Source organism: Varroa jacobsoni, unplaced genomic scaffold (assembly GCF_002532875.2).
Source record: "Varroa jacobsoni isolate VJ856 unplaced genomic scaffold, vjacob_1.0 scaffold_489, whole genome shotgun sequence".
NCBI lineage: Eukaryota > Metazoa > Arthropoda > Arachnida > Mesostigmata > Varroidae > Varroa > Varroa jacobsoni.
Window position 1 is genome coordinate 29,178 of NW_019213391.1, and position 27,233 is coordinate 56,410.

General features: G+C 44.1%; 1 protein-coding gene and 2 long non-coding RNA genes across 3 annotated transcripts in view; 2 read left to right on the forward strand and 1 right to left on the reverse strand.

Moving 5' to 3' along the window:
• The first annotated feature begins 1,399 nt into the window (after positions 1-1,399).
• Positions 1,400-2,602, forward strand: LOC111260910 (uncharacterized). The gene is made up of 2 exons (XR_002680626.1): positions 1,400-1,877; positions 2,132-2,602. It is a non-coding gene; the product is annotated as an uncharacterized LOC111260910 (long non-coding RNA).
• The window catches only part of PlexB (plexin B), a gene marked incomplete at its 5' end in the record, with an annotated part of 37,148 nt that continues 12,511 nt past the window's right edge, over positions 2,597-27,233 (reverse strand). Inside the window, 4 exon segments of the mRNA XM_022834020.1 lie at positions 2,597-6,249; positions 6,580-7,184; positions 7,635-9,349; positions 23,628-23,978. Coding sequence (XP_022689755.1) covers positions 5,363-6,249; positions 6,580-7,184; positions 7,635-9,349; positions 23,628-23,978 — 3,558 coding nt within the window.
• Positions 16,164-21,754, forward strand: LOC147753438 (uncharacterized). Its single transcript, XR_015311261.1, has 3 exons — positions 16,164-16,256; positions 19,651-20,584; positions 20,995-21,754. It is a non-coding gene; the product is annotated as an uncharacterized LOC147753438 (long non-coding RNA).

Sequence of the window (27,233 nt, forward strand, 5' to 3'; positions counted from 1 at the left end):
TGTACGAATTTTACTATGATACATCGAGTACCTGCCTTATGCCATTATGCGCCTCCAATGAGTACGAGTTATTTATTTACCACACATTCTCTCCATTAATGGGAAACACACCAGCATAAAACTGCCGTATCTGAAACAGGTCGTGGTATGCACACACTTCACCCCTTAAGTTTTTAAGTTCTCTGCAACATCAAAGCGTCTGTTGATAGAGTAGTTAAAAAGTGTGATTTGCATTATTTATCTATCTGTGTGTATTTAGAACCAGGGTAAAACCAGGAAGGAATAATCGCAGGTATCTTCCATGACCTCCCTGAAAATAACGAAATAAGCCCAAGAGTTGACTTGATCCCAGATATGGGTAAAGTAATGAGTTCAGAATATTGAGTCATACTTAGAACTATTATTTAGTAAAAGGTTATTATTATTAGTATTAATATTGACTTCGATTTTCTCATGCCTCTCGTATGCTAAGCTAAACATTGATAATATCCTAATTATGACAAGTTCTAATCTGAATGCTGTGCATTGTGATTTGCAAGTGGCAGCTCGTATTAACCTTTTACTCCCTCCGCAGTCATCACAATCTTCATCCATTAATGTTACTCTGCAACTATAAAGCTACTGTAACTTATTATAATAGGACTGTGACATATACGATATTGTTTTTCACGTATCTGCTTTTTCTATGCCGTTTTCCAACATAGGAAAGCTTGTCCTACGTTGCTCCGTTCAGGCCTATGGTTCAGCGTTCAGTATAGCAGACCACTGTGGACACTTCGGCGCTTCAGTGACGAAGGATAGCTTTCCGGGTCCTGAAACTAATCCGAAACATACTAGAGCCCGGCTAATGGGAAGAAAAATATCAATAAACTATGATACTTTACATATGCCCTAATCACATAGCGCTGCTTTTCTCTAGCTCAGATCGTAGCTTCCAATAAGCGTCATTTAATGATTAGTAACCTTACGGCTAAGATCCCGCAAACCTTATGAGTTCTTCTGTGGTCAACCTACACCTAAGACCGTGCTACGCGCAAGCTTGTATATTGTGGACGCATTGTGCAAGGGGCTTCAAAATCTACAGATAGGTTACTATTCACTGTTACCTTAAAATGCCCGGGGCTATTGCTAAGATGAGAATGCATCGATAACAAAAGGCGATTGAGTCGATGCGGATAGCACCTGAGAGAGTTATCGGTCGTAAACAGGGCCGAAAATAAAAAAAAATTTCAGAAATAAGTAAAAAAAATCAAATAAAAATTCAAGAGATTAAGGCCAGAAGAGATAAAGTCACGATCATTTCGTGCAGTAAAAAAAAACAGTCTACCTATATGAATACGCGCGTTTAGGTACATGGTAGGTGAATAATAATAATGAGCCTTACGCGGATGATCTAAAGGTATAGGGCCTGTCTAATAATTTTGACTGACGTAATGTCGAATTGGTTGACAACGAAAACGTTCATATCACTATCTAATTGCGCGACTTTATCGTACGGTCAATACGATTTTCTTTACATCCCCAAAAGACCGCCGCGCTCTGGCAGCGCAGACGGTTCGTTTCTTACACTTTGACTATGTTCTTCTACGGAGGCAGTCCGGAAGACCAACTCTATTTAAGATACAACTTTTCGTATATGCGTGACGGCTGTTGGGCTTTTTTAGTATGGCACAATTTATAATAGCTTAACTGAGCTTCGATAGATACGATTTTAATGTGTAAAAATGTGTCATTGTGCTCGTTGGGGCAAAGAAAACATTTACGTTAGGCGAGTGAGAGTTTACGGATGCCGACGCCACTGAATAGACTGCGCAATGAAGATTATCTCAGAATGCTGCGGAAACTGGGAGAAGCAATTTCTAGCTCTCTGATATGGGGTAAGTAGCAAAACAAAAGGTGGCGGCGATGTGTACAATCGTACCAAGTACCATAGTGACAGTTTCGTTTTGAATTACGTTTACTGAGGTAGAAGTCCCCCTACTTTTTGTAATAACAGTAAATATCATCATTTTCATTTTCTTAATCTTTAATGTTTTACTATTTGATGTGGCTTCCTTTTAGTTCTCTGACAGGACACGGGTACTATGTATTCTCTGTGCTAAATCCGTACTTTTGTGTTATTCTCTGGCAGGGTGAATTTTTAAATGGTTTGAGAAATGCGTTTTCGAAGCACCGTGGATTGGTACCCAACAAAGGTCCATTACTTGTACTATGAAAACTTGATCCGGAAATCAGGATTCAGTAAACCAAAGCATGCTTTTGACAACGAAGTAAGTTAGAGAGTGGAATACGGTTGGTGATCGTAATGACAAAATGAAGCCACAGAAAAATCTAACTAGAAAGTTCTTTTTTTAGTAAAGTTCGCATCGCGTTACTTCACAAATCTGAACTGCTAATTACCTATTCTTCTGTATTACGTATCAATATATAGCACATATTTACGTCGTGTATACTTCGCGCGAGCTAAACGTTCGTTGTAGTATACAATAGTGAAAGCACTACTTCAACGTCTGCGTTTTTTTTTTCGGGTTTGTGGTGAGTTTTTGTATTTTACGCTTGGTGCATATTAAGCTGTTGGAATAAACACAAATCAGTCTACATATTGAATGTCCATTTATTCACTCGATTTTGTCCGCCTCGATTGCTGCTTCTAATTAGTTTCCACCATTTTTGTTTTCTCTTCATTAACTCGATTCTGATTCTTGCCTATTTTTTATAAATTACAAAGCTCACGCGTTTTCCTGGCTCCAGCTGTGTTTTTCTTCCACATACGTATGATTATATTTCAACTTCTTCGCACTATCAGGCTTATCTCTTTTGCACACACCTATGTATCGTAAATAAATCCGTATTACGGTAATTTGTTGGCTGTTTCTGTTTAGGCTTGCTTCCGTATCTCGTTTCTTAGCAATAATTTGTTGTTGCAATAGGCCAGGAGGCTACCAACGCTCCCCGCTGTTATCCCTTCGTTTTCATTCTGTTTTTTTTTTTACAATAAGTTAAATATTTTACACTGCCTCTATGAACAGCCGCCTTGATCGCGTCTACTTGACGTGCCTCACCGCCCGAATTTTATAGTGTAGTAATAGTGTGACCGTCACCTGCGATTGTATCGCGTTCGACTTGCGTAACGGCACGTTTTCGTGTGGATAATTTTAGATGGTTCCGAAGCGTCTATGATAACCTAACAATAACTCTGCTTTTCTGACGCCTACTTTCTGCCATTCTAAGTACAATGGGGTCAGCGAGACGCAGAAGGTGCGACTATGGCTTTTGTTCTTGCTTTATTCCAGTTGTCAATTTTATTATCAATATTAATAGCATTAGTATCATCATTTTTTTCTGTTCTACTGCTCGAAACAACGTTCAGCCATCCTCTCATTTTTCATCTACACATATTTAATTCTTCTTTGTGATTTTTCTTATTTACAAGCCGTCCGTTTCCTATTTACACCTCAACGCTTAAAGGTCGTCCCCGAAAGTCCCGTTGTTCCGTCGCCATTTTCTAACCTGATTTCTTTCGAGTTAATCCGACTGACAAAACAAACATTTGTTTTTTACGCGGCAGCTATATATTAAAAATTAAGCATAGTAGTACCAAGGTGCCGTGGACTATTATATTGTCTTTTAGCAGCACGTATGTAGAACAGTTTATCCTTATTGGCTAGTTAATTATATAGATATTCTGCTAAATTTCCTTACCAAATTCACAAAGAATCAGTAATTTTCTCTTTTGTATTAAATGAATAAATTAGCGAACATGTAGTGATTTTCAATTGAATAGTTAACCATTGGTCTGTTTCGAGTGGTTCGCCCATGAAAACGACTAAGCACCGACTTACCATCGTGACCTTTATTTGTCATCATCTGCGCTCTAAAGCGCTCTTATCACCATCGGCCTGTCATCATATTCATAGTTAGGATCTTGATCACGCCATTTGTGATAGGATAGTGACTTGGTGGGCCAAGGCCCATAGGCACACAATGCTTGAGACAACAGTTATCATACCAATTCTACCGCCTTTGGCTCGTAGTAACGTCTCAAGTTATCGCAGCACAACGGTGCTGGTAAAAACTCGATCTTAGTCCAACAGCCAAACGTCATAAGTTGTTCACCGCAGGGCTGGAATAACTTTTGTCTTTATCGTTTTGCTTTATAACTATTTGCTAACCTCTAAAGTTCGTCTATCATTTACTCTCATTTGCTGTTTTGTCTGGTTCTGTTGGGTTACCAGTTTTGCAAGCGTTTTCAAACGTTCGGGAACTACAACGACGAAGTAGTATTTAGCTGACGAATAAAAATCGATAAAGCTTAGCCGGACTGGGATCCGCGTATCTAGCGATTTCGGTGTCATTATATAAGCCAGCTCCATATCATCTGTCGTCCTGTATGTGCAGCCTTCCTGATCTGCCCTAAACGCTCAGACATCGGATCCGCTTCACCGGCACCCTGCTTCTCCGGAGCCGTCTCTCGCTTTATATATATATATATATATATATATATGCTCTGATACTTCGTGTAGTTTCTATACTACACACCTTAAAAACTTCGAACTGCATAAGTTTTTACTCTCCATAAGATTTTTTCCTTCCTGATCAGAAAGAGACGTACACATATACATATTCGAGTTTACATTGTGTGGTACAACAAAGCGTCCATGGAAGTTGTCATTTGTCAACTCCTTTCATTTAACCTCAGCGCTATGTCAATGTTGCTTTCAGGATACCATAGATAGATTTATAACTTATACATCTTTTCTCCTATTTCTGTTTCCCTGTTAACAACAAATATGACATCTGCATCATGCAGACGACATCTCTGCTTGGGTTTCTTCTGTGCATTTAGCCAACACGGTACCGTTTAGTGGCATTTGGGTTCTAGCATTGTCACTTGAGTTTCCTTAGCCGTCCGTTCGACTGAACTCAGGCCTTCATATCTCGCTCTGTCCGTCCGATAGTACTAGTGTATTTTCCATATGTATATATCTACATGCACCGCATTCGTTCATCATTGCCGGTTCATCACTAAAATCATCGACATCATCACCCTATATTTATTTTTATCGCTATTTTGCTATGTACAGAGTTCAAGATTATTATGTACAGGGCATGTTGGTTGTCTCCGCTTCGATCTTCTCACATACATAGAGAAAATGATAGATTGATTTCTTTTTAGCGATTTTCATCTCATTGTATGTATCATTACTCTGAATCGATGTTGAGCTACGTCGGTATATCCCTCTCTTTATCATGATACCGTTGCTACCTTTGAGTTACTTTTTCCGGTGACTCCCCCCGTTTCCAGCTGTTTCTAATTTAGCTGGATGGAATTAGACTGGAATTCTCACTGATTAACTACGTTTCAACAGACCGAAGTCGGTTGGCCTTCCATCGTGCAGGCGACATTATGCAGCTTATGGGCAAGATGCATCGTGTGGCACTGTGGGTCATTGTCAAGGGAAAGCAAAACGTGCTCACGATACTTAGCCGCGTACACGTAAAGTTCTTTGACGGCCACGCTGGCGTCGAACTCGCCGCCGTATTGCAGACTTAGCTGTTGCAAATGGACGCAGAGATCTTGATCGGTGACTGTGGGCATCATTGCTAGACAATGATAAAAGTCACAGACTTTCTTCCGGTAGCGTGGGATGTCTTTAGCGAAGAGCAGTTTATTCGACGGGGAGTCCTTACCCAAACGATGTTCAGTCAGCGAGCAGGAGTCCATTAGGGTTTGGGCGATCACCGACAGGCAGCTATCGACGATTGGCGTCTTGTTCACGTCGAGTATGAAATCCGGGTTCTTAATAAAGTTCACCCAGAACCGCAGCGGAAGACAATTAGACTTCCATGCATGAGGTACTTCCGAATCGGTAATACCATGTAGCATCGAAGCTTCATCAAGCAGATCAAACAGCCATTTAATGGCGGGCGGGAGCGCTTCATTCGCGGATAAAATTGTTGTAAAGAAATCGTCCACGTACTTCTGGATTGTACCTTTAGTTGACAACAGGCGCGTGAGAAAGATTTCAGGAATGGCTTTTGTATACGCCTGGTCATTCTTCTTATCATCGTCGTTCTTCACGAGGTGCCAAAACTTAAGGCCGTTCTCCATATCTGATTGTGCCGATGACGACGTGTGACTGCCGCCGTGTGTTGACTTAATTGTAGCGTAGACGTTCTGCATGGTATTGTGCTGATTGTTTGATAGGACAATATTTGTCATCGAGTTTAACGTCATGTCGCCGCTGTCTGTAAAGCGGACCAACATAAAATGGGAGAGGGTAAGATGGGAAAACTAATTAGAACTAGAAAACAAACATTAATCATTTTCACAATTTATAATATGCAATAGCACTAAGCGGATTCGATGCATGGATATTCCTCATGAGGCTCATGCACATAACACACTTTTCTGGGAAATCACTAACAAAACAATATACGCATACGCGATTGCCTGTGATACTCATCATGTAGCAATGAGGCTGGCTGTTCTACATGACATTTACTTGTTGTACCTAGTCTTTTACTGACTGAGAATATCATCGCTACCAACTGATCAAAATCCAAAGCGCTACTTACAATTGTTAAAGTTATCGTTTTGTTTGCTGACGAGGCTCATTACGGCGAAGTCTTTAATGCCATAATGTCGCAGGGTGTTCAGTCGTCGCCAGCCGTTCAATGTTTTTGTGGTAAGATCCTCGTCCTGTAGGATCAGATGTCCACCTCGTCCATGACGCCACTCCAGATCGACGTCGAGCACGTTGGGCCTCAGCGAGTGCGCTGTATTCTTGTACAGCGCATCGAGCACCTTGCATTTGACCTGCGAGATCGTATCGCAGTCATTCACCCGGCACACGACCTTGTCTCCCTGCTCTTCCTGGACTACGTGGATCGTAACCATGGCATAATCGACCTGTTCCCGCAGTAGCCTAGCTTCGAATAGGGAGTAGCGTGCGTCGTGGGTGATCGCATCCACAGGGCCCTTTTCTATCTGATGCTTGATGGCGCTAAAGAGCAGAAACAGTGATGAGCCGGCAGAATCCTTCAGGTAGTCATACATAGAAATGGCTAGCCAGTTCGTAAGCATCTTCTCAACCACTGATTCCGTTCTCCGCAACATCAATTGGGGGTGTTTGGATGAAGCCGACCGCTCAATTAGCTGAAGTAGCAGTGTACGCAGAATGCTATAGAAATACGGCGAGTCATAAAGTGGGAAACATGGCATAGAGAGCAGATGTTAGGGACAATGAAGATTACATGTGGTACGGTAGTTTGTGCTCATTAACTATTTACCTAACTATTTACCTATAGATTAGGTATTATTTAGGTTGTTGGTTTGGGCGGCCGTAAATCACTGCGCAAATTCATATATGTACCTTGAAAAAGTATATGTATTAATTTTACTATTAATTATTACGAACATGGAATATGTTTTCAAGTAAGGTAGACATTCTTGTGAAAGGGATAACCTTTCGTTGCATACAAAGGGACCGTCTATGGAAGGTAACAAAGAAATATGGATTATGCTACCTAAATCTAACGCCTCATTTATATTTAAGTGACCTGAACAGATTATACCTGGTTTCACACATTTCAGACTTTTTTAGCCTATGGCTATCTAGTTTTATACTTACTCAGTGCCATACTCAAGCTTGTTCATGAAAATCACCATCAGCAGTGAGGCGACATTAACCCGATCACGGATCGTGAAGCTCGCCTGATTTTCCAACGTGTTGATGAAGTTGATGAGGAAGCTCTTATTGAGCAGCAGCTGATGGAACTGCGTCATTGCCACTTCATAGTTGTTATAATAGCCGTTATTCTTCAGCTTGTTGTCACGCGTGAGCGGATGATCGATTACCCCCGGAAAGAACACTTTCATTACGTAGGCACGATGTTCCAACGTGGGGACTCCCATCGTATATAGATCGTTCGTCAGATCGGTCATATCGGTTTGCAGCTCAGCGAATGCTTGTTTGCACTCAATCCGAACAGATTTTTCGAGATCGTCCATCTGAAGCTGGATCCGTTTATACTCGCGCTCGGCCTGAGTCGACTTGTGACGTAGCAATACTATCACAAAAAGCGATACCAAGGTTAACACAATGCCGATGCCGGCAATGGCGGCCACTGCCTCACTTGGTAGATCTCCCCGTTTCGAGAACTCATACCTCAAATAGCCGATAATATAGTGTAGGTTGGGCCCGATGTGGACGACAACGAGGGGCAGATCACTGCGAGCCTCCTTGCCATGCCAGAAATTATTGTACGCCTGAGGCTGTTCACTTGGCGGAAGGCAGACCAACTGATTATTTGCTATTGACGTAATGTTGCAACGTTCATCCCCGATCGCCACTGAGATCTCGGCCTCGTCACGAAGCGCTGCGCGGATGTTCATCCCTTCTATAACGAGCGACTCGCCTTTGTACAACTTAACGTGACCGGCGGTGTCGAACTGGTAGAACCTCGGATCGGGAACATAAACCATGTCTGAGATCAGGTCAGGAAAATTTGTCGTCAGATCGCGAACTGCAGCAACGTTGTCCATAAGAAAACCGATTTTAAACCGCCACTCCTCGTGCATCACATCGGAATCGACGCGACGACGGGCGGCTGGTCGAGCCACTTGGATCTCCGAGTTTACCGGCGGCGACAGGCAAAACATGTGCTGGTTATCCTCGACTTCACAGGATGTCTCATTGATGATGTTGTCACCGTAGAATACGGCGATTTTGGGGGCGACAATGGCGTTGAAATGATTGCCAGTCACTTTAATCCGTCGGCCACCTGATACAAAGCTTTTCTTTGGCGCAATATCAAAAATGACTGGATCGGCAACATAGATGTAAGGGTAGCCAAGCGTTTGGGTAGAATTATCGATTTTTAGTGTCAGCACTGAGACGTTATAGGGTATTGTCGATTTAGTTGTTGTGCAAGAAAGTTGCGAGTTGGACGCAAGAGTCTTGTCGACGATACACGGCAGTTTGTCCAGGTATACTTCAACGTTTGACCCGATGTTAAGGTTCTGTCCGGAAATGTACAGTCGGGTCCCGCCAGACATTGGTCCGATCTTTGGGGTGACCTCCTCCAGCGTGATCTCTTTGTACAGAAACTTCTCCTTAGCAGAACTGAGTCCGGCGCGATTTCCAATCACTACGTCAGCGACATGAGATACCTCGGAGGGACCTGTTACGCACGTCACCTTCACGGAAACAGAGTAATCAACAACGCGGCATGGAACTCCGCCAACGGTGATCTTATCTTCGATTTCTTCTCGGGTAGTGCCCAAATTGCTGCCTTCGATCGTCAAAAGTGTTCCACCCTGGACCGGCCCGCTCAGCGGATGAATCTGTAAACGAAGTCAAATTAAAGAACGTAAACACTTATTTAGTTGCCTAAGCGTAACAAGCTTGTTTCATCTATATCGGGCATATACTTCATAACTGATTGTTTCAACGTTGGGCTCTTTCATTGACTTGCGTAGTGACTTTGAACCTAGAATGTGTGTTATATGGCGTGCACTCAAACAATTTAGGTACACCGATAACCAAACGAGAACCTTAATTTTTCGAAAGGATAACATGGTTTAATACACAACGAGCTGCTTATTAAACGCAGCCAGATGCCCTGTTGTCAGCTGGGAGGCCCCTGAGAAAACTATCGCTATGGTTTGCCCTCGACATTCTCATCCGTAGAAAACGGATTACAAGCGCCTATGCAAGTGAACGTCGCCTTCCATCAACGCCCGCGGGCCGCTAAAAGCACTGAACCTTGTAGGTTGTAAGATGCAAGGAGTTAGACTACAGCTACCGACCATCCCCTATCTTTGTACTTCCTTTCGTTCCTCTCCCTAACTGCTCGGCTGCTCCGTAGCTCTTACAAGTGTCTTCCGTACAACGATCCCTGTCCACTTAAGAAGATCAGTTAAAGTCGCTTGGTTTGACCGTATTCGCGCAGCATGTATTGACACTTTGAAAAAATATACACAGTCTACATATGGGAATATGGGAACAAGCTCGTAATTTTTGCTGCTCGATGTCGTTAAATCGTGAGTTGATACGTTCACTAAATGATCGGATGAACGCGGCATAACGAGGGTAAATCTGCCCAGGCCACACACAGACAGTGCCACAGAGTTAAGCAATCAGTGTGGTAGGTGCCACTGTATTATTTTTCTGCGGCTATGTACCCCGAGCTATGTCAACTTAATCAACTTTTCAAGGCAAGTTGCAACGTTGACAACATTGGCTCCGTCAGTCCCGTCGTCTACGCTGAGTTGCCCTGTCATCCTAGCAGGGAATATCTGTCCAAGAAATGGTTATCTAGTCCAAAGGCTGAACGAGTCCATCATAAGAGTATATACACGGTCGCACATTCAATTTCTTGTGGTACGTACCTAGTGAAGACATATACTTTACACTATTACCGCGCTCGGTGCCATCATCATGATGCAAGCGGCACAAGACTTAGCCGACAGAAGCGGAAGGGATGATCAGGAAAATGATGAGAAGAGAAGCAGAGTAGTAAAGCGAGATTTCCATCACGTCATCAGCGTTCATTAATTTGGCTCGACCATCGTCAGGTTATGTAATTAACTTACAGGACAGAACTTCGCCGTGGCCGTGGTCGTCATTGTGATCGATGCTGGTAATAGATAATCAACTCACAACGCATGTCGAGTTGCGTCATGTCAAACGTTCGATTCGATAGTTCGCACGCGGTGCTCATCCCGCAAGACATACTATACCACGACGTTTTTTGCCATGTAGCTACTTTCACTTCGCCTCGAGTCAGGTCGCAATTACTGCGGCGACGCGACCTCGACTACTACCACAATCAGGACCCCACTCGACTAGAGCAAGCATCCACTCGTCTTCAGCTTACTATAGCTCATCGCTTCAGCAGCCCCTTCACTATTGCCTTGAATGAATCAAATAAACAATCTTTGCCCCCTTCAGGACACGGAGGACCACGAATCTCGATGATGCCTGACCAGGCCAAACTAAGAAGTCATACGGATCCTCTTCTACTACCCCAATTCGTCTGTCGGTTCCCCGTACCATCCACCTGGCCGGTCCCGGATTAATCTTTTAAGTACCAAGTGCACTGCTGTAGAAGGCAGCGGTAGTAGCAGAAATGGTAACACGGCAAAGCCTGGGCCGAGAACAAAATCAGCGGCGTAGCTTGGGTCGGAATCTCTGGCATCAGAGGCTCGATATTGGCAGACTGTGTCGGGACTTTCCGAACACGCGCACGCTCGCCGCTGCCGCCACTAACTTTTCTTCTGTGGCCCAAGCAAAGTAGAGATTGTAACTAGGGCGTATTGGCATACTCGCTGTGCAGTATTTATACGACTTCCTGCTAAGCACGACGAGAAAAGCTACTTCGCTCTGCGTTATCTCTGCACGTTTATGCACGTATCACGTACACGACGTCAGATGCAACGATGTGTTTAAGACGACAAGCGGATCATGCAAGTTGTTGGCGACGACAAAAAAGGGTTGGTCGTCTTCGTCGACGAGGAAAGCAGTCAATCATACACATTCGCCTACTATGTGAGGGATTCTCGCACCACTGCGAAACTTGTCGCGTATCTTGGTTCTTACGCAGGGGAAATCTCTCTTGAACATCCTGCTGTGACGCAACTGGCTGGCAAAGATAAAAAAATCAAATTTTATTAAGTTCACTCTTATCAGGATAGCCAAATGTATATCACCTCATGACTGTTACTATCATATACTTTTAACAACTTTGATCATAGAGCTGCACAGGACTTTGGCAACGTCCAAAGAAATATAAGCTGACTGATCTTCCCTCACGATCTAAGCGTATCGAGGAAAAGTGACTATAAACGGAGTAGAAAAACATGTACACTCGATACCGGACTTGTCGCTCCATTGTATTGCACACATCTATGTGAACTCGGAAACATTTAATAGACAGCAGTAACAAATCATGGCCCCTTATTCAGCGTTGCTTGTTACAGATGCGACGCAGTATTCCAACTATACTACGAAAATGACTGTTGCGTAAAACAACAGCATACCCATAAGAATATCTTTGGAACCACCATATTACGATCAGATCAGCAAAGCCGCGACCAGCATTTTCTTAAGCCAACTACGCCAGATCTACCGTCCGAGTGTCGTTTCCAAACGAGAGCTGCTAACCCTAAGTAATATACATACACAGAAAGCTAGAACCATAGAAACCACAAATAACAGGAACAATTTCATCTTACTGGCTAAACAATCTGATCTAGCAGATGCTCGGTATTTTAGTATTGAGAGAGCGAGAGAGAGAAAGGGCTGGGGGGAAGAGGGGGAATTTGCACTGCTAAACTACTAATACGAAAAGGCTTCATCCGGCTAACGGTCCTTCTCTGCCTAGGCAAACCGCTCCCCTTTCCCCGACGGTGCCCAGCTTACCAGCAGACGCTTTCGTAAACACCGCAAGACTAAGCTTCCTGCTTCCTTCGTTCATCCATTCCTTCGTTGCTTCACTTGGTCTTATTTGCCCCTCTCTTCTTGTATGGACGCCAGATAATTAGCAAACTGCTTAGATTGGTCCGCCGACCAGCACTCGCGCTGGTCGCGCTTTACCCATGTCTAAGCCTGCCTCTGCTTGTGGTAGTAGTTTAGTATGTATCTGTGCGGACAATGATGGTCGCTTAACTGGAATACCCGCATGTTATCCGGCGGTGCCGGTTCTACCTTGCCAGCATTCATGTTCGCCTCCGCAACAGTAATTTAATTTAGGAGCCGCGTCGCTTCTTTCCCTTTATCTCTTCGAAGTCTTATGCTTCTAGCGTATTAGCCATGATCCCCGCATCTCCCCTTGATACGAATAGGATAAACGATTGGCGGCCAATCGGCCACAGAGACACAAGTAAAACGAAATAGTAAACAAGCAATAGATTAACAGGCGTGACAGCGGCGAGGATGGGCCAGCTAGGCAGCCGAGGCTTAGGGAAACAGACAGACAGGAAGACAGGCGGGCAGGCAAACGGACAGACAAACAGGCAAACCAGGGCAAACCGACCCGCACCCTAAAGCTTCCTGTACCTAACTTAATTCGATGGTGCCTGTACTGAAGCAGTTAGGGGCGATTTTTGGTGAATTGTGAATGGAATTCGGTTTGGTTATATTTATATATTCTAAACTTGGCGCGAACCACTCGGCAAGATCCAGCTGCGCAAATGTATGCGCTCCCTCATCCCTGCCCATCCGAAACTCTTTTGTCTGTATTGCTGTCCGACACGACGAGGCAACCGCTTACGGCACACAAACATGGATCGATGCTCAATGGTGATGTTATTACACTAATATATAGACAAACTGTGTATAGGCTTTAAGGCTAAGCCTTAAATTAGACTTGTAATCATTTCTTAGCTTAAGAAGTTAGCTCTTATACTTATTCTTAGCGCTTCTTGCACCGACGTTTAGCTCGCCCGAGTGAGACTACCCTAGAGAGCCATAATAAATGTAATCTTGTTCTTAAATTATTGAAAGGAGAGGTTTCCGATCCCCGATCAAGAACGACTGGGGCACGGAAGGATTATGATAATTTTTATAATATAATTGCTTTCGGGGAACAAAGAACGACAATTGTCTATTTTAACCGTACAAACCTAATTGAAAACAACGCCTTCCAATACGTTCTTGATCCATATGTAGTTAGCTGAGGCAAACCATTAACTTGTAGATAACCAGTCTAATATGTTAGCGAAGCCATGTCTGTACACCTACACGCGATGTAGGCTAAAGTTTTTCCCACTTTATAAAGAAAGGCTACGAGGGCTCTTTTTAAGCACTCGTAGAAATCTACATACGCGTCTCAGACCCTATGTCCGTAACCTCGCTTCTTCTATTCCGCTGGAAGTGTGACTGGTATTGATGTGGGTCAGAAAACCGCTGGATCCGAGCACAGAAGAAGCGCTAACATTGACTGTTGCCGTGAGTGCTTTGTTGTAGTTGTTATAGAAGCCTTATGATAGGTTTCTTTTGTTTTCATCTCATATTACCTGCTTACTCATCCTTCTTATCGAGATCCTGAGCTACAGTGGTTTTTCTCATCTTTTAAAAGTACTGCTGATTTCTGCGCCACTACCGGTGTCGGCCCAATTTTTGTTCATCTAGATCAAAGATGAAAAAGATCAGAAATGAGATCTTCGAGACTTGGCTCTGTTGGATACTCTCCCGTCGGTTCATTGATCGGTGTCTCGTAGGCAGTATTGTTAGAGAACTGAGAATGCTTCGGCAACTTTTTCTGCCCTTCTCAGCTTAGATCCCCAAACGTCCTTCCTGATTTGCACAGACATGGAACAATACTCCGGGCAAGCCACTGACAGTAGACGCTCTACATTGGCTGGCTGATAGGTTGGGGTCTTCGTTTTCCCTACTCGGCCTGGCAGCTGGAACATACTAAAAGCAGCAGCTGCAGGGACAAGCATTCCAACGGCCCTGCGAGACCACGACTCGGCCCGCTTAAGGGCATGAGGAAGCGCTCCGGGAAACAGCTGTTCGATTATTTTCGCTTTCCTCTCAACTGCCGTCCCCTGATCAGCTTAATTGGCCTTGCACCCCAGATGACCCAGGCGGTTTCAGGCTCCTCGCGATTATAGCGCCTCGCTCTGTAGCGGACGCCTGCCATGTAGCATATAGCTGTTCGCTCATTCATACGATAACTAGCTCATACAACATACTGTCCGACAGATTAAGAATTGTGTCCCCTTTAGCGCACTGGTACGAAGCTGGTTAAAGGATCTAATAAGGGGCGTAACCGGTGCTGGGGCGCCCGGGGAAGAGAAGAACGATGTAACAATTTTGTAGGATAGTGGCCGATTACACACAATGCGAGCTGGGAGGGCGCAAAGCAAACCCTCGAACATTTTCACTATCAGCAACATCAATGAAGATCTAGAGAGTGTCCAATGTTGGCACTTATGATACTGCATGTGACAAGACTAGATGAAGCATAGAAAGAAATGTGCTTTCTTTTTTGCGCAGAACTGAATAGGCGAAGTGCCGTAATGCTCAGAGCGAATCCTTCGTATGAATGCGAATGTGCGAACGTGTGTTATAAACCAGCAGTATTATTATCATTATTACGGATCATTGAGGTGACAAAGGCTCAGTCACTGAATTAACGTAATATGGATGAACACAAATAACTAGTTAAACAATCTAATACAGATGTCTTTTTGAAAATTGGCCTCGCACATTCATAGATATTAATTACGGTTCGCAAAAACTTCTTTAATCGCAACCGCTCGATCGTCTATGTGTATCTTCAGTCAACTATTACAGTAATAAGGTCCAGGCGGCTCTTTTCCCTTATCTGCTCCATCTATCCAGCCGGATATGTAATAAATACACGTTTAGTCTCGACGTGCCCATACGCAATGAAAAAGACTCAGCAACGTTGATAAATGAAAGTCTTCCGGCGATCGAGAGCCCCTGTGCAAAAAAACTAAAGAATAACGCAGTCGGTTGATCTTTGCGACGCCTTAACTTAAAGGAGACCACCACTAATTAAAGACTAAAACAGAATGAGGTAACGGGTCGAGAACGGTCCGCCTCGCTGAAGGATTGGATGGTCTCGTACCCGTAACGTCAGCAGGGCCTGGTCCGCCAGTTGGCCTGAAAACATGAGCAGCAGCCCCCATTATTGCCACCACAGATACTGGCGAACCCGAACCGGTCGAGCCAACCCTAGTGCCCTACCGTGACGTCGCCAAATGGCTGTTGTTTGGATAAAGAAGACCAAGTACGACCAATGATCCTATTCGCTGTTTCTCCTTTCTCTCGCATTTAGCACTGTGCATGCTTACGTTGGGTGTTACTGGAGAGATAAATCGAGTCGATTTTTACTAGGGCTTAATTGAAAATATCGTCCTTTTCCACAGTGTTCTCCTTTGCCTCTGCTTGGTGTCTGTGATCCGTAACTGGCGGATCTGGGAGGGGCTTTGCACAAGTTAGCCAGGCAAGCCGTTAGCACTGCGGAAGGATGCGTTGGTGAACTGGTAGTTAGAACTACGTTTAGCAAAAAAAATATTACTGGCTTGTTCCAGCCCAATAGCAGACGTCTACCGACTATCCGATCGACTAAACAGGACCAACTGCATTTAATGCACTCCATTTTCCACTGAAAACGAACTTTAGCTTGCTGTTGTAGCAGTACAAGTACCCAGTGATTAGAATCGACCGTTGCGACGAGCTGATTTCCACACTAGGCGTTCTAAGGCATTATAGAAGGTATCTATTCGCACCCTTATGTGATACTATCAAGTGACGTGTACCTAAAGTATTTATCAACAAGAAGACTATATATATGTTGATCACGCAAATGGCATAGGCTGTGGCATCGGAAAAATCTGCGGTTCACCGAATATCCCTCGACCCAAAATGATTACTGGCCAGTGCTCCGTAATGCTCCCGTATGTGCGGCATCTAATAGCCGACAAGCACGACAAGCTAACACCATCACAAGGAAAAGGTACAGCAACCAAATAACGAAACGCTAGATGAAGACACCGTTCGACAAACCGAGAAGAAGCCATCAGCTGGAACTGGCGACCGATACATTCACGTGATTGTATCGATCGCCAGCCGAGAGGTCATCGCGGATTCTCTCACTGTTTTGCCTGTATGACCAACCATGCATATTACTACATATAGATAGATATACATGTCCAAAGCCGTCTGCGAAGTCATCCGTCCATTGCCCTTCACACTGACTCACCCATCAGGCCTGAATAAGCTAACTTGTCAGACGTTCATTCACTCGAGGTAGGCCTGTATTGTCGCACGAGTACGTTTGTCAAAAACATGAATCTATGAGAAACTGGTGACAGACCGCTGGATGAGGTAAATTCGCACACCTCCTTTTCGTGTCAAACACCAAGTAGGGGAGCGCTGTTGTCGATTTTCATAGAAACAAATAATAACTCTGAGCAAACCGTGCTCAAGCGCCGTGACACTCACTACGTACGAGGCGAGTTCAGCTATTAGATTTACGTCGTGCCCTATAGTCGATTGCCGTACACTGGCGAAGATGCTGGTTCGGTCCTGTCTTTGTTGTCGTTATTCTTATGTTTAGGCGATTATAAAGTTGCAAAACAAGTAAGATAATTATGGAATAATATATGAGCTATGGGAGTGAAGTGCTAAGAGGTGCGCCACGTTGAGCCGCATTAATACGACTCTGATAGAAATCTGTGCTGTTTTCTGCAATACTCATTTTACCACATTGATGCGCTAGTGTCAAGCTTATAGCTCGGCTATTTCACATTGCCCCACGGTGCTTGGCTAGGGGAAGAGAGCCAGAACAGTACTTGCGTGGAACTTTTGAAGATGCGCACCGAAGACCGAATGTAAAGACTAAAACAAGACGATGATTACGACCATGACCACGATAAAGTCAAGGCGCACAAAACCAATGCAGCAGAGGAAACAAGCGGCGACTGGCCAAATGGGCGAGTTTAGTGTAGCAATAAGTGCTTTGAACCGAAGAGGGGTATAAGCCGCTGTCCGCGGACAGAGAGACAAGTAGCAATAGCTAACATTCATCATCATCAACTAGACATCATTCGAGCGCGTGTCATCTTGTTGTGTAGGATAAATGGCGAGTCACATATCTTGTGGTTGGGTAGTACTTGCAAATATTTCTTCGGCCTATGGTGAATTCAATATAGAAGTTTCCACAATCATAAACGGTTTCGGCATTTTTATCTAGCCATACTTTGCGATCTTCTGATCGGATGAAGTGGATGTCCGCGCTCCATCGAGTCAGTTAACGCAAAACATGTAGGGAAGAAAGTGTGCTGAAATAACCAAAACAACTACACAGTCACAGATTAAGAGTCGAGGCGCCCTTATCCAGAAGAGAAACTGTCATAACTGCTTTTCCATAACAAAAATTTTTTTTTTTTTTTTTACATGATTTCCACATAGTGGAAAAAGTAAAAATGGGGTATCCCGTAGCGACTGGTTATCTGGTGGCGACAAGCATACTTGACCCAGCTAACCTGGCCCCGACGATACGTTTTGTTGTCCGCGCTCAATCGATCGTAGTGATAGTTATAGTTCATACGTTCGCGTCTCTGTCTAATCGATTCTGCGCATACGAACTTCCTCGTCGTTGCATTTCAGCCCCGAGCCTATAAACCGTTCATCTGTAACGAAACTTCCAATATCATTGCTATTTACAAAGCCATTTATAGTGCCCTCGTGCACGATGCATGTTCGGAATACCCATTTTCTAACTTATTATCGCACCGCGCGACAACTGCTGCATCGTGCGCTGGGATCCATTTGATAGTGTCGCGACCGAGCGAACCTGCACGGCATACTACCAGCCCTAGGCTATTACGTGCCTATCGCTTAGAAGGCATACAGTTCTAGCTTATTTTCTTTATTTTTTTTCAATGTCTATTTTCGTCGGATGTTAATAACAGCTTTCGAAGTAGCGGCAGTCATTAACTTGACTGGCCGATGGTCGTTGTTGACTCTATTCACCCCACGAGGGTCGGAATGACTCCGGAACAAGAATGAAGCCAGTAAGGGAGAGAATGTGAACGGATCCACCATCGTCCCGCTTAGTTTCACTTATGTAGTGCTGCTATTAAAACCGCAGGCTGCTGGATTGGCGTCCACATAGAAAATCCAACGCCAACCATTTGCTCCGGAAGAAGTAAGCCGTTAATGACTAAGAGCATAAAGACGGCGATGCCACTTTAATCCCTTCAGTTTTTTCTTTGAATTTACCAGAAGTAAAAGTACTTGTGGCCTCGATATGATCATAAGGCTAAACTGTTTGTCTATATCGGACGCTTAAAATCGGCCTGCAAAAGATCGAATTATGAGTTGTAGCTACAAACTGTATTAGTTTAGTATTACATACACCGTGCATTAATTGTAATGTTTCTCGCTATCTAGTTAACTTTCGGAAAAAGTTTATCGGAGGTACTCTGCTCGCACTGCATCGTTTACATCGTAGGGTTGTATCAGGCGACGAGGTGTAGCGTTGACTTTTTTTAAAGTGAAATAGTTCTAAAGCTAGATATACCTCACGTCTACAACAACATCAATCACGCCCTTGTGGTCAGTTGAAACCAGTATCGATACAAATTATAACCCAACCCCAATCTTCAGTGTTGTGGGCCATGGCTGATTCTCAACCACAGCATGCGACAACAATGTGGGACGATTATGACCTCCGAGTTATAGTGGTTTTTCGAGATGTGTTCTCGTATTGTTTCCGATGTCATTGAGCGGACGCTGCGTAGGCAGCAATCCATTCGCTCGACCTAGTACGCCTAGTCGTTACCTAGACGATTTCGTCTCCTAAGAAAATTATGACACACTGCCTAATAAACATTTAGAGCCCGAGGATTAAACAGCGATCTTCACTATTCAACACTGTATGTACGTACTTTATATATATAAGCATGAACCTTCGATTCGTTGTTAACGCTAGTAGTGTTAAGAGACAGGCTTTCTGACCTAGCGGGTTCCTTTTGCATCAGGCATTACTTTCAGTATATACCCAGTAACATCACCAGATGTCGTTTAACACATATATATTTGTTATTAGGAGCACTATTGGTGAATTAGCAAGGCGACCGTAACAGTATTATATTGCTTCCAGATCTCGGCACGTTTCTGTCGGCAGTGTTGTGTAACTTCGATATAGTCAAATCGGAGTGACTGGGGTACTGGCAGAACGTGGGGCACTGGCTCCCAGCGGATCTACACGGACCGCCAAAAAGTCGCTGTGATTCGGCCAGCTGATCGGATCAGTGGTTCTTCTTGCAGACGAATCAGTGTTACCACAATGCGTAACAGTATCTTCGTTCCCCCGGCCATAGAAACGACATGACATGTCGAGTGTGATAATCGGCTCTAACTATATAGAATAGCATCGAGTCAAATCGTGCATTTGGTCGGATTAGACTGCTCCTGCTCATCATCAATATTCCCTTGGTCACTTGCCCAGTTTCGATGATTATGCTAGTGGCCCCGAAATAGCGGACGTGCCAACGCAGCGCACGGAAGAGCACTATACGTCACCTTTCTCATTGTGCCCGGCGCAGATCTAACCAGCGTGCGGAGGGACGGTATCAGACGTCACCGTTATATATTTCTATATGATATAAGATAGTGGTTTATACCGTGACGATTGAATGTGAGTCAAGAAGGTGTGCTATCATCTCAAGCGGCGTCTTACTCAGCAGCAACGAAAATAACGATGACAATCGGCGCCACCGCTGCAATGATAACCCCCTAGGGGGACTGGGCACCGCACGTAGATGTACCAGGGTAACACGAGACTCCCGAAGTACGCGGAAACGGAAAATGAAGCCAGAAAATCAGCAAGCGATTTGCAACACAGGATTGATGGCCACTATAGACACATGTAAGCGTATTGACAACTGGCATTCCGCAACTTCAATAGGTTTTCGTGATTCAAGAGATCGTCACCGGATGCCCTTTATCAATAAAAATATGATAGCAAATGGGAGATTGGGCTTGTAATGTAAATAGACGACCACCGTTTTTTGCTTGAGAAAAACCTCAAAAAGGTTAGTACACAGAGCAATTTTTCGGACAAATTCAATGATTCCATTAGTTCTATAAATAGACCATTTATTCTGGTGCATTCATCGCACGCAAGCGTGTCAACTGGGTCACAACAGTGACTATGAACATTACCACTATATTTCGACTACGGATAACTTTATTTATTACGGATACTACTTTAGAGCAAGGCGCTCCATAGATATATGTATACTTGTCATTCAATTTCTCTCGCAGAGTCGAGCAATTCGTTATCAGATGATTCTTCTAGCTAACCTCGACAACAGATTTCACTTCCCATTTTCCAACTAAGAATAAGGAATACTGCTAAAATACATATAAGCATAACAATGTCTTCATCAGCCTCCAGCTAACCTAATTTTTGTGGCTTCTGTTCCCATGAGGTCTTCCCCAGCTCGCCGTATTAAGCTCGGACATTATGTCTGACAGCTCCCTGTGCGCGCCATTCTAAAACTTCGCTAACATTCAACGAGATGTCGAAAAAAATTGACGCCTCAGCCGCAATTCGAAAACTGGCCACCGGTAAAGCACAAAAGCAAAATCGGGACTTCTCAGCATAAAACCAGCATCCGCTACCTTCAGTAATGACAGCGTTGTCAATATTTGCAGTCGGCAAGACGACAAAATACGAGGATAGATTCGGCTGTTCATAGCTGAAGTCATTACCAGAAAGGAGTACTACGTATTTGACAGAGTCAAAAATGGTGTTCCGTCGATTGTGTTTTTTTTTTATTTGCCTATCCACTTCTGTTCGCCCTTATACCGAGTTATGATGTTATTGTATATGGATATAAGTCGGATTCGTAACGACTGAAAAATAAATATGTTCCAAATGGTCGAAGTAAGGCAAGAATGATCTGACGGATGGGCCAGAACTATGGCTGCTACCTAACGAGTTATCAACCATTAGATCGTAATGTTACGATCAGTCGTTGACATCCAGCAACAGTGTACTCAGCAGACAGACCGACTGAATGACAGCAACAACAATAATTTACTATTTAGTGCAGCACATTGACCAAGGAAACTGGTGACATAGTTGCCAGGTATCATTACGGGAGGCGTATGCGTGGCGTGGCGGGAACCCTCACGAGGTATGCAATTGTAAATAGCCAAGGAACCGACGACAATAGAACCTTATCGTACCCGCGTTATAGTTGCGGCATTTGCCTATGTATAAAACATCGAATCATTCTACCGCTATATCTAGCGGCCAGTTGTTACCAGACGATTTCGAGCTGAGAGCGAGTGAGCTACAGTGAAAAACCGAAAGGTAACGGTTGCGCCATTGTTGTTGGAGAATTTGTTAGCGTTCATGTTGCGTCGTCCTGCTAAAAGATCATCGTTATTGCCAACAGTTGCTAGATTAAATACCGTTGGCGCACCATGAGATCGTAGCACTGGATGGCTCCCCGGCCTGATCCGTCTAGACCTTGTTCAGGTGACCTTCTCGTTTTTCGCCTTTTTCCTCACGCTCGTATTCCCGTTCTTTATCAATGAACAATTTACTAAACCATTGGCGCTTAACATCGATGGCGGAGAGCAGTTGAAAGTAAACAATTACAGCCGACGAAGCTAGAGGCAGAAAAACGATAGCACAAAAGCATGAGTTATTACTGGATGTTCGTGGTTTTGGGCATGTCCGCTCTATTGGCTGGCTGGCTGGCTGACAGTATTGTCACGTCGCGCATTAACCTCGAAAATATGAGCTGAAGCCAAAACGAGTTCCAGTGACTTGCTATACATTCGCATATGAATCAGATAGTCACTCGAGATCTGACGAAGGGTCAAGTAATGGATGAAAGTACTCGTTATACATTCAAAACTGTGACCCGGGCTTCAGTGTTGCTAAAAATGCTTTCTGGAAATTCACACTACAGTGATCACAGTGGAAAATAAGAACACTGATCAGGACAGTCTTCTATCTGAGACGTATTTAGTTGGCAACGATAAGCGTCGTTAGCTAATTTCAACTGCAGAGCTAAATCGTCCTAACAACTCACGTAACGGTAATAACGACAATGAAAAAGTTGGCTGATCGATCAGTGCGCCCCGCGATAATTCGAATCCGAAGCCTATATTGTCCGTTTACTATCACGTTAATAGTCAAAGAAAGCGTCATTAAACGAGACAATCAGCCCCTGAATGATTTGTTCCCGCCAAACACTTACTTCGTCTGTCGTACGACGCCGCTTCGGTCGCTGCAATTGTCGTTGTTCCTTTTACGGTGGATATCGTAGCGGAGGCGAACCGTAACGGAGGCGAAAGGAAAAGTTTTCTGGCAATTTGTGGTTCGTTGTCGTATTTTCTAATTGGAAGTTCAGGAACGTACTTGTTTACCTCGTGGGCTTCACACGATTTTACAGTCTAGATACAGAATATTCCATTGCATCCTATAGGACCCGTTACAGTATTGTGATAGCACTTCTGTGGTATCAATCACTGCGAAACTCTAGTGTCGATGCTATCCATCTATATAGATACGACCAGCTTACTCTGCGTTTGCAGTTCCACTTACAAGAATTGACCTTATCAATAGTCAGCCTTAGCATTTCATCGTTCTCTGACAAACATCCTTTTTCCCAGCAACCAGCATCAAGTATATTAAAAAAGACACGAAAAATTACGCAAAAACCTAACATCTCTCTTGTTTAAAATTTCTTTGCCTAAAAACATATAGCGAGGCTAATATCACATGGGCAAATTTACTCAAGTTACGTTTTTGTAACGTAGATATGCACGAAACGGTTTTTTCAGAAACAACAAGTGTATCTATCTACACAACGACGGCTTACGACATCAAATCGTTAAAGGCCTGCCTATGCTACTTATAGACTAGAGATGTCCTAAATAAACAATACACCGGACACGCGTACGCTGCGCGGCCACAAAGTAAAACGCGTATCTCATAACTTCTGTAGTACTGTGTACAAGATACTCTGGAATTGAAACAATCAGATATTGCAGGCCCAGGGTCGGCCAATAACCGAATAGGTATTCAACACAAGTTCGAAATCGATCACTTACCCAGTCGATTCGCGGTGGGGGACAGGTCATCTGCACGGGTTCGTTGCACGTCGGTCCATAGGTGCAGTGGCCGCTACACCAGGTGCACTCGTACTTCGGATCACGGGAGGCACAAAGCGAGCAGTCGCCCCGGCCGCCGTGTGAGCCTAGCAGCGAACATTTATACAACGTGACGTTCGTACGTCCGATAAATGTGTCCCTATTCCAGAGAACGGTTAGTTGGGCGGCCGTCTCACCACGAGCTTCTCGATATGAGTATTCGGTTTCCCCGCAGATAACCCGGCTCTGACGAACAGACGCCGACACCTTCGTCTGACGACCCTCGATGTCGATCAGACACTGAAAGTTGTCCTGCAAAGGGAGAATGAACATCGAACGTTACTAGTAAACTGACGAACGCTACATCTCCTACTATTGACGCTATAGGAATTTGTCACCAATGAGGTTGCGTCTATTGTCCAGAACAAGCCTACATCCGCTATATATGAATGTTGGATATTGAGAAACAAACTCTAGCTACTGGAGATTTTGTACCCTCTCATAATTCCGCGGTACCTGTAATTTCTAACAATTTACTATTTTTCATTTCGCATACTGTTCAACGATCGTATCATACAGATAGTGCACCAAAAAGGACACCATTTTATCGTGCGATTATGCAGTACTGTAAAATGTCCATGATTGCCATGTCTATAATTATAAATTATGTAAAGTCGTCGCACCGCTGCTACGAGTCTATCCCTTGATAATACTCTCTGTGCTTGTTCGTCATTGTTTCCTATTCCTCCTTTTCTATTGTTTCGATTGTTCTAAGTAATAATAGTAATTTTTAATAATACAGATCACAATGATACCCTGACCAGGCAAAACCACGTCACTATTTATAGCTGGTGACGCATAGCCAGCGGAGCTGTAAGCGGGACGTGTGTCTGCTCGTAGCTCCTGCAACAAACACTACTTTGCGAAGCCAATAACTGTTTTTTTACCCTGCACGAGTGTCAGATAAGCTCGGAACCCTCGAGCCGAATTCAACACCAGTCGCCGAGCGAGTTTCCAAGTACCGAGAGTCATTCGACGGTGGAAATCCGAGCCGTAGCATCCGTAAAAAAGTCATTGCGGCGGAAACAGCAACTCCGGGCGTCAGCAAAAAAGGACCCTCGCCATGGCCGCTTTGGCCGTCGTTGCGTTTCGATTTCTTCGTTGCTCGTTTCTTTCACTTAAGAGCCGAATATAAAGAGACAGCACAGTGCAGGGTCAATCGCTGACGTTGCTGCCGCTTCTAGTGCTGCAATGTCGAGTGTCGACAAATGTCTCCAGATATCTGCATGTCCGCCAGGCGCTGTGCTATTTACCCGCAGAGTTATCAGATGAAGAAAACACGATCGATAACTACTGGGTGAAGCCAATGGCGAGGTTGCGATGAGCTAACGCGAAGGCTTCCGTTCATCAGTGGCTGATGTTCTAGCGTGAATAGGTAGGTAAACAGAGGCGTATCGCTGTTGTCAGCTAAAAGGAGTAGGAAAAACACGCATTACCCTTACATGCTCCCGCTGTAATCAGGGAAGCGTCTTATTACGCTCCGATGGTTTTACCACTATTTTCATTTTTAATTGGCAGCGATAGCAACAATAGTGGTGAAATTTAAATTAGGATCAAGCGGACGAACATGCACGCGAGTTGATTACATCGGCGGATAGTGAAAACAAGGAAAGGAAAAGACAGAGAGGGTGGCTCGCTGTGCTTGTTGGAGGACACTTGTCAGTGGTCCTAATCAGCGTGAAGGTTTTGCCGTGTCGCATCGTTGTGTATGCATGTGTAAGTTTGAGCGACACGGCTAAGTTAGATAAATGCCAATCGAACTTCGAGAAAATGTTAAGTTACCTAGATGACTCTGCTGATGGCAGTAATATCGATGACAAAAGAACGTACACAAGTCGATCGAGTTGATTTCTATATGGAGGCCTATTGTTTACTATACTGCTGCTGTTCGGCTGTTATTATCAGTACTGAAAAACTGCCTTCATTTCTATTTTAGTCAGAGAAGCTCGACACTATCCCTGTTGGCGCTATTTTCCCGTATTGTGATTATTAGCTCATTGAACGGCGTCATCCCTAGCAACATCGTCAATATTACCACCATCATCATTAGGTACGAAACGTAAACATCAACGTTTCCGGACAGTATCGCCGTCCACTGTTGAATCATTTTCGGCACCGCATGAGCTTTGACACTCGGCAAACATTCTCGTACAAGCTCAAACGCAAAAACCTTCGCACTGAACAGCTGGCAAATACGTCACCTTCTTCCTGACCTTCCGTGATCATGTCGGCATCGACACCGCAACCATCGATTGTTCCGCACATAAATATTTTTGCGCAGCACTGCCATACGGTTCGCCTGTGTCATTGGCCGTCTGTATCTGTGCCGTCGCCGATACGTGATAAGAACTTCTATAATAGCATATCCACAATCTGCTCAGAGTGAACAGATGCTGTACAATTTCATTAGATGGTCGGCACCATTTAGCTTCCATATATGGAACATGACCATGTACAAATATGATGATTCCTTGCGCTCGGTACCCCCGTATCGTGTGCAAGATGGCCTGACTTCAGTACTAGCAATCTGCTAGCTTTTGATGCGTTCACAGAGGCGTACCTCCCTCCAGCCATACGGCACAAACTGAGTTGTGACTTTTGCTCTTCGGCCCAACTTGATAAGGAATCTGGGACTGATCATAAATTTTAGCCGCAGTTTCATGTCCGCACACGCGCTTCACGTACGTTCTCATCCCCCCGCTCTCTCTCTCCCACTCGGTCGATAAAATGGATGCCTACATAATGACATTTCTATGTGTAACCACGGTGTAAAGTTAACAGACGCAGCTGCAACCAGCATGTTCACCACATGTATTATACCAGCACCCAGTCAAAAAAAATCTAACAATTCCCTCTCGGAGCCGTTTTTCACCTTTGCGTAAGCGATATCTGAAAGCGACGCTGAAAACCCGATCGGTAATGGCTTCACCCTCTGTAATAACTTTTACGTATTATGATAAGCAACGTTCTGTTCGTAGCATTCGCTCTTCTTTGTCGCACCTGTGCAGCCAACGCAGCGGCCATCGCCGACGTCCAATTTTTATGTTATCATACTCAAAACGATCGTAAGTACTTTAAATTTTCTAGTATTTCTTTTGGCTGACGTAACCGTGAGCTGTTCCATAACCGTTGATCATAGACTACATCGATATATCGTGTTGTTCCGGTAAAGGCAACTTCTTACGTTCTGATGTGTCCTGATAACTGAGGTGAGTTGCAGTCAGATACGAAGCTGGCGGCCGTCCATCGTCCGCCTACAGAAAATATTGTACGCTCTAACATAGTGAATCGATTGGCCGGCCGCAACGAACTATAACTGTATTAACATATTGTCATAATTAACTGAAGCTAAGGCGCGTATACAAAGATAAATTGGATCATTTAGTTTATCTTTCGGTGGTGAATTTAGGAAAAACAATTTACTGCTCTTGCTTTTCTATGACATTCATGAATAATGCAGAAGCTATTAGTTCCTTGTCAGAACGTTCTCTACCGCTAAACCAAGGC